This window comes from Drosophila miranda (genome assembly GCF_003369915.1).
Source record: "Drosophila miranda strain MSH22 chromosome Y unlocalized genomic scaffold, D.miranda_PacBio2.1 Contig_Y3_pilon, whole genome shotgun sequence".
NCBI lineage: Eukaryota > Metazoa > Arthropoda > Insecta > Diptera > Drosophilidae > Drosophila > Drosophila miranda.
Window position 1 is genome coordinate 9,956,579 of NW_022881625.1, and position 11,487 is coordinate 9,968,065.

At 48.5% G+C, this 11,487-nt stretch overlaps 1 protein-coding gene and 1 pseudogene across 2 annotated transcripts; both read right to left on the bottom strand.

The window, feature by feature from the left end:
- Positions 1 to 3,440: 3,440 nt before the first annotated feature.
- LOC117194750 (probable cytochrome P450 12a5, mitochondrial) lies at positions 3,441 to 5,560 on the bottom strand. Of its 2 annotated transcripts, XR_004474904.1 has the most exons (3): positions 5,468 to 5,560; positions 4,417 to 5,403; positions 3,441 to 4,360 (listed from the first exon to the last, which is right to left on the bottom strand). XR_004474904.1 is itself a non-coding variant. In XM_033399251.1 (2 exons), the coding sequence occupies exons 1-2, from the start codon at positions 4,873 to 4,875 to the stop codon at positions 4,292 to 4,294; spliced, it is 528 nt and encodes a 175-aa protein (XP_033255142.1). In that variant the 5' UTR covers positions 4,876 to 4,890; the 3' UTR covers positions 3,441 to 4,291. The 2 variants fall into 2 exon arrangements, 1 of the variants encoding a protein (XP_033255142.1); XM_033399251.1 differs by lacking the exon at positions 5,468 to 5,560 and having other exon boundaries at positions 4,417 to 4,890.
- A 230-nt stretch (positions 5,561 to 5,790) lies between these two features.
- LOC117194861 lies at positions 5,791 to 10,190 on the bottom strand (annotated as a pseudogene).
- Between the last annotated feature and the right edge of the window lie 1,297 nt (positions 10,191 to 11,487).

Sequence of the window (11,487 nt, forward strand, 5' to 3'; positions counted from 1 at the left end):
CAACAGTTGTGATATTAAGGCTCGACTCATCACGGCGCAATCGTAAGCGCTGGGCTAGATCCTCGGATATAAAATTAATTTGGGAGCCGGAATCTAGAAGTGCCCATGCATACTGAAATTGTCCGGACCGATCTTGCACCTTTACAACAGCGGTAGCAAGAATAACCTGGTCAGCACTAGCAACGTGACTAGAATAAGCTGTCTGAGGCTCAGACGATGACGAATGTTCTTCTGGCACAGAACTAGGCCCATTTTGCTGTGGCTCAACCCCGTATCGATGAAGCAGAGTGTTATGGGGCTTAAAGCACACTCGACATTTTGCTGTCTTGCACCTCGTCACTGTATGACCTGGCTTCAAACAATTTATGCACAGTCGGAGTTGCTTGGTGATATAGAACCGTTAAAGAACAGGAAGAGCACTAAACGATTGACAATTGCTTATGGTATGATTCCCCGCGTGGCAATAGCTACATTTCGAATCCGCTCGCCTATCCGTCTTTGCACATGAAAATGACGATTTAGTGGGTCTGTTGACTCTTCGGCAGCTAGATGCTGATAGCGCCGATTCAGCTGGGCTGCGCACTCGGACCAAGACGGTAGTTTATCGTAATCCAGTTGCTCTTCGAACCGAGACTTCGTTGTGGGATCTACTTTAGACAGCGCTATGTGAATTAGCCTCGCGCTATTTATGTCTTTTTCACTTCCTAACGACTGCAGAGAAGAATATATGGCTGACACCGTGTCAATGAGGGACCTAAGGCATGAAGCAGAAGCTTTTGTTGTGCTGGGAATGTCAAACAACTGCGAAACAGTATCAGAAAAGATCAAATATTTTTTGTCGTAAGCCTCCTTCAAACTATCAAGAGCCTTCTCATAATTTTCTGCAGAGATCTGAAACGCCTTCACTGTACCCAATGCATCGTCAACGAGACACGACAGTAAGTGGTTGAATTTTTCCACATTTGATAATATTGGGTCGTTATGCACCAAACTCTCGAAAAGGCTTATAAAGTTTTTAAATTCAGCATGTTTTCCACTAAACTTGGGGAGATTCATTTTAGGCAGATGTGATGAATGACGCTGGCTACTCCTATCCCTCCTCTGTATTCGCTGAGTTTCGGGTTCTTTAAGTGCAGACATGTACAGAGCCTTTGTGGTAACACACATATCATCGACCGATGCTCGTAGATCGTTGTTGGGATTTAAACAATCCACGTCTGCCTGTATATCCATCAACTTTTCACAATAATTTTCGATCAGCTCGAGTCTGCATTTAATTTGAAGAGAGTCGAACGAAATAGTTTTTTCTTCAAAGGCCGTTCTCACACGCCTAAGATCGCCCATCACCCTATCGTGTCTTTGCATTGCTGTTGCTAACTTTTGCAGGACTTTTGGACCCCCTCCTTCTTTTGAACCTCCTTCCCTGGTAACAATTTCCCTTTCCTTTTCACTCATTCTGGCGCTTTCTCTTACTTCAAGAGGGTCGGAAAGTAATGCACTGGGTTTAGACAATGGTTAACCAAAATACTGTAGGGTATGCAAAAAACTATGAAAGAACGCGAAATTTCCACAAAAAACTATGTATCGGCTTCAAAGGGTTAACGCAGCGAAACAAACACAAATTATGCTGCCAGTGCACACAACCAAACGCAGCCAAATTATGCACAATTTGGCGCAACGATAGCGTTACCGAAGTAAAGGCAGCACCAATAAGCGGTACTTCGCAAAAGAGAATTGAAAACAGCGGCAATGACCGGAGCGTCTAATTAGCAAGTACCGTAAACCCTCATCAATTTGCACTTTTCTTCAATCCACCAATATTCCGCATATAATAAATATTTTATGTTGCTGGCTGTTCACTTTGGTTTATTTTATTACTTTGTGTTTTATTTAATTGGTATTCCAATTCAACGAGGTGCCAATGAAATTGAGATCAGTGGCCAAATAGAGAAACACAGCGCACAATATGGTGGCTTGGTTCCAGCACTCAATTTTTTTCGCACTAAATACCTGAGAATTCGGCATAGATTAGCCGAACACTTTCCTTTTTTGTTGAGTAAAGATGAATCCAATTTGTCGCACAAAACCAGCCAGCTAGAGCTCTATTCGCAACAGAACAAAAAAACCAATGACTTGTGCCGAGACAACGAAGATGCACTGTAGGTCACTGGTTTGTCGTGCGAATTGCCACGAAATGCTGGATGCCGATGTCCCTGCTCGGGCGCCAATGAAAATTCGGAAGAGTTTTTCCAAAACAAACGTTATGATGACTCCGGTCCAGCGGGCTCTAGTTTCGGTTTTTTACGTTAAATTGTCAGGTAATTTATGACTAAATGAAACAAGTGCTCGACTTCAAAGCATTTATTGGACTGGTCGCAGCCAGAGATAGCAATAACTCCCCGACTCCACCGTCGAGCCGATCTTGAATGCGCAGAGAGCAGTACAAGAGCGCGGCGTGTGAGAGCAAAAGCTCTGCTCACATCATCGCACACGCTAAGATAGGTTAATTAAGATCGTCTGCTGCAACTCGAGGCTTGGATTACTCCCGAACCCGATTGGGTAAACATGGAACTGGACTCCGTTTACTGCTGTTGCACACTATCTGAGGGGATCGACTGACGGTCAGGCACGATTATTTCGTTTATTTCTTATTTATTTTCTTTTCTTGAAAGAAACAATAGACACTTGAGAAAACGAGCCACCTTCGGCGTTTCCTTTTAGGGCATCAAAAAAGTGATCGTGACCATTGCCGGCCCACATTCGAAAATCGTTTTTCAAAAACTCTCGTTCGTTCTGGCGATGATGTCACAGTTTGAGTGTATATATATAAAGTATATATATTCTTGATCAGCATCAATAGCCGAGTCGATTGAGCCCTGGATGTCTGTCCGTCCGTCCGTCTGTCCGTCCCATTCAGCGCCTAATGCTCAAAGACTATAGGAGCTAGAGCAACGATGGTTTGGATCCGGACTTCTGTGATATGTCACTGCTACAAGAATATTTCAAAACTTCGCCCCGCCCACTTCCGCCCCCACAAAGGACGAGGCGTGGGTGAAGCCGTGCTTGGGAGCTGCAGAGACGTGCGTTGGGTGTCATGTGTGGCGGGAGACGGGGTTTGGGTCAGGGATCGGAAAGGTGTGGGAGAGTGGAGCCCAGCCTAGCAGATGCCGCATGATCCACGACTCACATCTGCGTCACCGGGTCCCCCGGGCGAGGGTGTAGGAGAGGGAACCCAGCTTTGCGAATGCCGCGTGAATCCACGACTCACATCCAGCATCGCCGGGTCCCCAGGGGAGAAAGGTATAGGAGAGGGAAAACCCAGCTTGGTGAATGCCGCATGAATCCACGACTCACATCCACTTCGCCGGGCCTCCCGGGAAAAGAGAAGAGAGGGGGAGGGGGGTGAGTGACTCCTACGGGCGAATGTTCTGAGACAGAGATTGGGTTGAGGTTGGTGTCTTTATTGTTTTCGGATCATTTCCCTACTTAAAATCCCGCGCCTGCAGCGGGGAAGTAAACGCCAAAAAAATATCATAAACAACATGTGGGCATAGATATGTAAAGAAACTGCGGGAATGTTCTGCTTATACCTGCCTACTGCACCGATCTATCCCCCCCAGAGCTCACATACGTGAGGTGGCTCACCCTTGTGTCCCTTCTTTGGGTCCTGTTCTCCCACGGCGGGTCACTTCGGTGGCTTCCTTTGCACACCGCGTGGGTGCGGTCACAGCTGGTTTTATTCACCGCGTGCGGGCGAACACGGCTTATTGCGTACACGGCGCGGTCACGGCTAGTTTTTCACATCTATTTTGGCTTCCGCCGCACAACCGGTCTGGCTCAGCCCTCCGAGATCACTCCCGAGCTTGGCTCGCGCTGGACCGTGCCAGGCCTCGGCTTTTCTTTTTCGCAGCTTCTCTGCCGCTTCGCTGCTGCGCCGCCTTCGGCTGCCGGCCTCGGCTGCGTGGGTGTATGGCTGCGTGTGTGTATTGCCTGCTTCGCCGTCGGCTCTTTTCCTCGGCTGCGTGGGCGTAAGACCGATCGGCGGCTTCTCTGCCGCTTCGCTCTCTTTCATGTTGTCTCTTTTCGTCTGCGTATAGCCGTTCTCTTCCTTGCGTTGGCTGCGTGGGCGTAAGAGCGTATCTCTTTCGTGTTGGTTCTCTTCGCTTTCGTATAGCCGTGGTGTGCGTCTCTCTTCGCTGCGTGGCCGTAGTGTGCGTCTCTCTTACATGTTGGTTCTCTTAGTTCTAATAAGTAAAAAGGCCTACTGTTTTGGGGTTTCTTAGCCTATTTCTTACTTTAATGGGTGAAAATAAGGATTCTTGGCAAGGCACAGCAAGGCCGCTGTAAGGGTACTTGAGGTCTGGAAAAAAAGGATGTATGAGATAAGGGTAAGTATGAGAACAACAGACTACGTACGGTATCCACTCCGGCCATTAGCATGTCCATGGCCATAACCGTCGCCACCTTTTTGTCGATCTTGAGCAGCTTTTCCAGTACACTCTGCTCGCTCTCAGGGCGGACAACACCCTCCTTGGCCTCTTTCTCTAGACGCTCTATAGCTTCGTCTACATACGCTGAAGTTATTTCTTGAACGCCATCTAGGGACTTCATTAGCTTGGGTGTTTTAACGTAACGCCAGATGGAGGGCTTCATCTCCAGATCGGCTGTTAATTCAAAAAAATCGTCCAGGTACTTGAAAAGTAACACAGCCTGGTCGTTATCGCCCGACTCTTTGAGCAGTCCCAACTGCTTGCCCAGAGCCACCACAGAGACTGACTCGAGGGTCCACCGATTTATAACGTTTAAGAAATCATCTGGAGCTTCCTGGGTATCGATATCACGGAGTGCTTTAATACTGTGAAGGGGGGAGAACATACTTGAGCGTAAACAGGGATTTATTATCAGTCATACGCGCCGTTGCACAAACTCCTGGTTTACTTGGGACATCTTCTTATAGTAAAGCCGCACGTTCTTCGGCTGCATTAGGACAGGATTTACAGCCGATTGAAAGTCGCTCCAGGTTTTTCCTTGTGTGGCTAAAGCTCCCTCCACTCCATGGAAGAAATCCTTTCTATGAGTCTTCCGATGATAGCGAAGAGTATCGCTGCCAGGCCGATGCGGCCACACTCCTTCGTTCCGGAACACGACCTCGAAGTCCTTGGGATTGTGAGTCATCAGGTATGACGTACCTCCCATCATACCTGGTAAATATAATATGTTTCCATAGTCGTCTTGCAAAGCTTTGAACAATTTCACAATGTCCAGTTTGCTATATTTTCCTCCAGGCATAAAATTCCGAACAGTAGACAGAAAAGTTGTACTAGGAATCTGATCAAAGGGACGAGCTTGTAGCCACTCTGCATCATTTCTGGGCTCTGCTACAGCTGCTGTGGTCTGCCAACGCTACAAGAGATTTAAAAACGTATATCACTGTGATATCGGATCTATATGTATACTATATATTTACCAGCGGACTGCTGACAGAGAGGGCTGCTTTTTGCGCCTGAATTATAGATAGACCGCTGCGCACTTTCAACATTTTGCTTGTTAGGAACTTAATTCTTTCACTGCCAGAGCTATACTGCTAAATCATTCCATAAGCTAGCTATTTGAAAGGCCTGCGAGAGCTTTGTTGCAAAAAGAGCTGACCGATAACAGAGCACAAACAGAACAAGAGAAAGAGAGAGAGAGTGCCAAAACACGTTCGCGGGAGCGTGCGAATGCCAAACAGAAATAATTGTAAACATTTGCCATATTTTTTTAATATAGACTGCTATTTGATCGACTATGTTATACCTTCTACGGAATATTTAGGAATATAGTATTATGATTGATCTGACTCTCAATGAAATGAAACAAATAAATCGCCATAATTATGGCATCAGATTTTTTGGCCAAATTTAATTTATTGGGCATGGAATGGTCGGTAGACTGCCGAAAGTTATGGGCCTGATAATAATATAAACAAGCTAATCTTTAGCGCTTTTTTATATCTTGTTATTTTTTTTTTGGTTCGGTTGTCCTTCTTGAAGGTAATTTAATTTTTATTGGGCCAACATCGAAAATAAATGAAACAGAGATAAACAGATAAAGGTACAAAAAATAAAATCAAACATAAAACGCAAATAAAAATTCCAATAATCTCATCGTGGATTCGGCCACATGCGACTTTCACGTGGCGATGGGAGCTTCAATTGATTGCCAAATCGAGGCCTCTCCTCCTGATTGACCGCCTGCTTTGACGGTGTGTTGGCGGCCGACGCCACCGAATTGTGGTTTACGAGGACATGGCGAATTCGTGGCACAGCCACGCGATTGCGCTGATGCTGAGCCCCGCCGACGGGCAGCACTGAGGAGCGACTCGTGGGCACCAATTCTTCATAGGAGATCCCGGAATCGCTGGGCGATCTTGTATCCGGCACCGCTGATTTTGTGCGTGGCTTCTTGTTCGAGCGTGTGCCAATGCTGCGTCTGCCCAATCTCCCGCTGCGACGCAATATGTTGTCCAGGACGCGGACCCGCTTTAGTGGCGACTTGGACGCCTTCAGCTGGCTGTTGGCCAGCCGCTGTGCGGTAGACGGCGACGGGCGTATCGAATTCAGAGCGCTCATGAGGCTGCGCTTGGCGTTGGGAGTCCGATACCCCGAAGAGCTGGCGGCTGCTGATGGATTTAGTCGCTTGTGCAGATTACCAGTGCTCTTGGTCATATTGGGAGTAATCAGCTGGATTGTTGGGGTCTTGCGCAACGACATTGTCGAGGTCGACATTGAGGACATGGTCTTCAAAGTTCGGGGCGTGCGAGGGGCCGTTAAACCGGCAGTCGGCGGTGGCATCATCAATTTGCTGCTGCTGCCCGGCCTCGTGGTGGGCGGGGCCTTCTTGCGGGCCGAGCTCTGCTTGGCCTGCCGATAGTTCTCCCATTCGCCAGCCATCAGCTCCAGTATGTTCTCGCCATAAACCAGAAACGGGCCATGCGATTGCACCTCATAGGCGTGCACCAGTTCAGTGATCTGCTGCTCAATCTTGGGCAGCTTCGAGGTGATGGCCTTGCGTTCCTTTTCCTCTTTAAGGAGCTGGCCGCCACGATTGTTGAAACGATTCGGCTCGTTGGCCTTTGCCTCTAGAGCCTGCATGCGGGACCAAAGTTCTGCACGGCTCTCGTACAGATCGAAAATCTCCTTGTTGCACGTGTAGAAGCTCTTCAGATCATCCAGCTCCAGCTCGTGCAGCTCCAACAGGTCTTCGTTGTAATACTTATTGTAGTAGTTGGAGAAACGCTTGCGCTCCTGCTGGCTCTTGAGCGTTAGATCCCACCACTTGCTTATCTCGACGCGCAGCTGCTCGATGAACGTCTTGAGGTTCTGGCTGCGCAGTGCCAGGCAGCGCTGCAGCTCCGAATGGAGGATGTCATAGGTGCGCTGCGTATTCTCGGTGCACTCGCGCACTCGTCGCATGGCGCTCTCGTCCGTCTCCTGGAGGCGATCCCACAGCACGTAGATCTTCTCGCGCATGTCATGGATTTTGGAGCGCAGCTCCTGGATCTGCTCGGCATAACTGTTGCGCATCTGCCGCAGCCGCTCTAGTGTCTCTGGTGTTAGATTGTGGCTCAGATCGTTCAGTAGGCCGTCCATCTCATCGGGCAGGGGCAGCGGGTCCGCCAGTAGAGGGAGCGGCAGTGCGCCCAGCTCTTCGCAGAGCTGCTCCTGCTGGAGCAGCAGCTCCCCGATCTCCGCCCGACGTTTCGAGAGCTCCTCGCGCAGATGCTCAATGCTTTTGTCCAGCTTCAGCTGCCATATGATCAGTGGCACATCGTCGGGCCTCTGACCAATGTCCACCGTCTCATGGAGGAGTCGGGTGAGGTCGCTGGCCTCGGCTCGGAGTGCGGCTATGTCATGCAGGATGGCCGCCTGCTTCTCCCGCGACTCGGTCAGCAGATCCGTATAGAAATTATCCGCGTGCGCCTTGAGTTTGTGCAGAAAGTCCTCGCATGTCTTCGGCTCGAACATGAGGGACCACATTGAATGGAGCTGCTCCACATGCTCGCCAGTCATCTCAAGGATCTCTCCCTTGATGGAGGTTGGGTCAACCATAGCCAATAGGAATGGGTCTTGTGTTCTCGAATGGAAGGAATTTATGTGATGTGTGCAGGATTTCGATTGCACAATGTGTTGCTCAAGGAAATGCCTCCGCACAGATAAGTGACGCCTCTCGTGTTGGCACAAATTGCACAATGAAAATTTTGTGTGAAATTTTTGCCTCATGCCTCAAAGCACAAAACAAGTTGATTCTGATTGACGTGCGGCCAAAAAAACACCTACTTTATATTGCAAATAAGTTCCTTCAAGGTTTTCCAGTTGTAAAGATAATTTAGGATGAGAAATGTGTTTACTGTTGGGCAAATTGATCAGGGAGGAGCGGAAAGCGTTCTCCGTGGGATGATTGAACTCGATGCTAAAGTTCCGAATGAGTCGAGCGATGCCCAGCTCAAGCTCCATGTCGACGATGCGCTTTCCAACGCACATCCGGGGTCCAAATCCGAAGGGCAAGAACACAAACGGATTCTTCAGCTTCAAGTCATTTGCCGGGCATTGCCCGTTGGAGTCTGTGGCGTTACGAATCCAACGTTCTGGCAGGAACTCAGCAGCCTTGGGGAAGTGCTCCTCGCTTGATAGCAAGCTCAGGGGAACCATCGACACACAGGTACCAGCTGGCACTTGGTATCCGCTCAAAACGCTGTCCCGATTGAGAAATCGGCCTTTGCCGATGACCAAAGGATAGATCCGTTGTGACTCTTTGATGCAGGCACGTAGATAGGGAACGTTCTTCATCGATGCCTCGGTGAACTCGGAGTCCTTTTCGGGTAGAACCTTCATCACCTCCTCTCGGAGTAAAGCCTGCTTCTCTGGATTCTTGGCAAGGCACAGCAAGGCCGCTGTAAATGTACTTGAGGTCTGGAAAAAAGGATGTATGAGATAAGGGTAAGTATGAGAACAACAGACTACGTACGGTATCCACTCCGGCCATTAGCATGTCCATGGCCATAACCGTCGCCACCTTTTTGTCGATCTTGAGCAGCTTTTCCAGTACACTCTGCTCGCTCTCAGGGCGGACAACACCCTCCTTGGCCTCTTTCTCTAGACGCTCTATAGCTTCGTCTACATACGCTGAAGTTATTTCTTGAACACCATCTAGGGACTTCATTAGCTTCATTAGCTTAGGTGTTTTAACGTAACGCCAGATGGAGGGCTTCATCTCCAGATCGGCTGTTAATTCAAAAAAATCGTCCAGGTACTTGAAAAGTAACACAGCCTGGTCTTTATCGCCCGACTCTTTGAGCAGTCCCAACTGCTTGTCCAGAGCCACCACAGAGACTGACTCGAGGGTCCACCGATTTATAACGTTTAAGAAATCATCTGGAGCTTCCTGGGTATCGATATCACGGAGTGCTTTAATACTGTGAAGGGGGGAGAACATACTTGAGCGTAAACAGGGATTTATTATCAGTCATACGCACCGTTGCACAAACTCCTGGTTCACTTGGGACATCTTCTTATAGTAAAGCCGCACGTTCTTCGGCTGCATTAGGACAGGATTTATAGCCGATCGAAAGTCGCTCCAGGTTTTTCCTTGTGTGGGTAAAGCTCCCTCCACTCCCTGGAAGAAATCCTTTCTATGAGTTTCCGATGATAGCGAAGAGTATCGCTGCCAGGCCGATGCGGCCACACTCCTTCGTTCCGGAACACGACCTCGAAGTCCTTGGGATTGTGAGTCATCAGGTATGACGTACCTCCCATCATACCTGGTAAATATAATATGTTTCCATAGTCGTCTTGCAAAGCTTTGAACAATTTCACAATGTCCAGTTTGCTATATTTTCCTCCAGGCATAAAATTCCGAACAGTAGACAGAAAAGTTGTACTAGGAATCTGATCAAAGGGACGAGCTTGTAGCCACTCTGCATCATTTCTGGGCTCTGCTACAGCTGCTGTGGTCTGCCAACGCTACAAGAGATTTAAAAACGTATATCACTGTGATATCGGATCTATATGTATACTCTATATTTACCAGCGGACTGCTGACAGAGAGGGCTGCTTTTTGCGCCTGAATTATAGATAGACCGCTGCGCACTTTCAACATTTTGCTTGTTAGGAACTTAATTCATTCACTGCCAGAGCTATACTGCTAAATCATTCCATAAGCTAGCTATTTGAAAGGCCTGCGAGAGCTTTGTTGCAAAAAGAGCTGACCGATAACAGAGCACAAACAGAACAAGAGAGAGAGAGAGTGCCAAAACACGTTCGCGGGAGCGTGCGAATGCCAAACAGAAATAATTGTAAACATTTGCCATATTTTTTTAATATAGACTGCTATTTGATCGACTATGTTATACCTTCTACGGAATATTTAGGAATATAGTATTATGATTGATCTGACTCTCAATGAAATGAAACAAATAAATCGCCATAATTATGGCATCAGATTTTTTGGCCAAATTTAATTTATTGGGCATGGAATGGTCGGTAGACTGCCGAAAGTTTTGGGCCTGATAATAATATAAACAAGCGCTTTTTTATATCTTGTTATTTTGTTTCGGTTGTCCTTCTTGAAGGTAATTTAATTTTTATTGGGCCAACATCGAAAATAAATGAAACAGAGATAAACAGATAAAGGTACAAAAAATGAAATCAAACATAAAACGCAAATAAAAATTCCAATAATCTCATCGTGGATTCGGCCACATGCGACTTTCACGTGGCGATGGGAGCTTCAATTGATTGCCAAATCGAGGCCTCTCCTCCTGATTGACCGCCTGCTTTGATGGTGTGTTGGCGGCCGACGCCACCGAATTGTGGTTTACGAGGACATGGCGAATTCGTGGCACAGCCACGCGATTGCGCTGATGCTGAGCCCCGCCGACGGGCAGCACTGAGGAGCGACTCGTGGGCACCAATTCTTCATAGGAGATCCCGGAATCGCTGGGCGATCTTGTATCCGGCACCGCTGATTTTGTGCGTGGCTTCTTGTTCGAGCGTGTGCCAATGCTGCGTCTGCCCAATCTCCCGCTGCGACGCAATATGTTGTCCAGGACGCGGACCCGCTTTAGTGGCGACTTGGACGCCTTCAGCTGGCTGTTGGCCAGCCGCTGTGCGGTAGACGGCGACGGGCGTATCTAATTCAGAGCGCTCATGAGGCTGCGCTTGGCGTTGGGAGTCCGATACCCCGAAGAGCTGGCGGCTGCTGATGGATTTAGTCGCTTGTGCAGATTACCAGTGCTCTTGGTCATATTGGGAGTGATCAGCTGGATTGTTGGGGTCTTGCGCAACGACATTGTCGAGGTCGACATTGAGGACATGGTCTTCAAAGTTCGGGGCGTGCGAGGGGCCGTTAAACCGGCAGTCGGCGGTGGCATCATCAATTTGCTGCTGCTGCCCGGCCTCGTGGTGGGCGGGGCCTTCTTGCGGGCCGAGCTCTGCTTGGCCTGCCGAT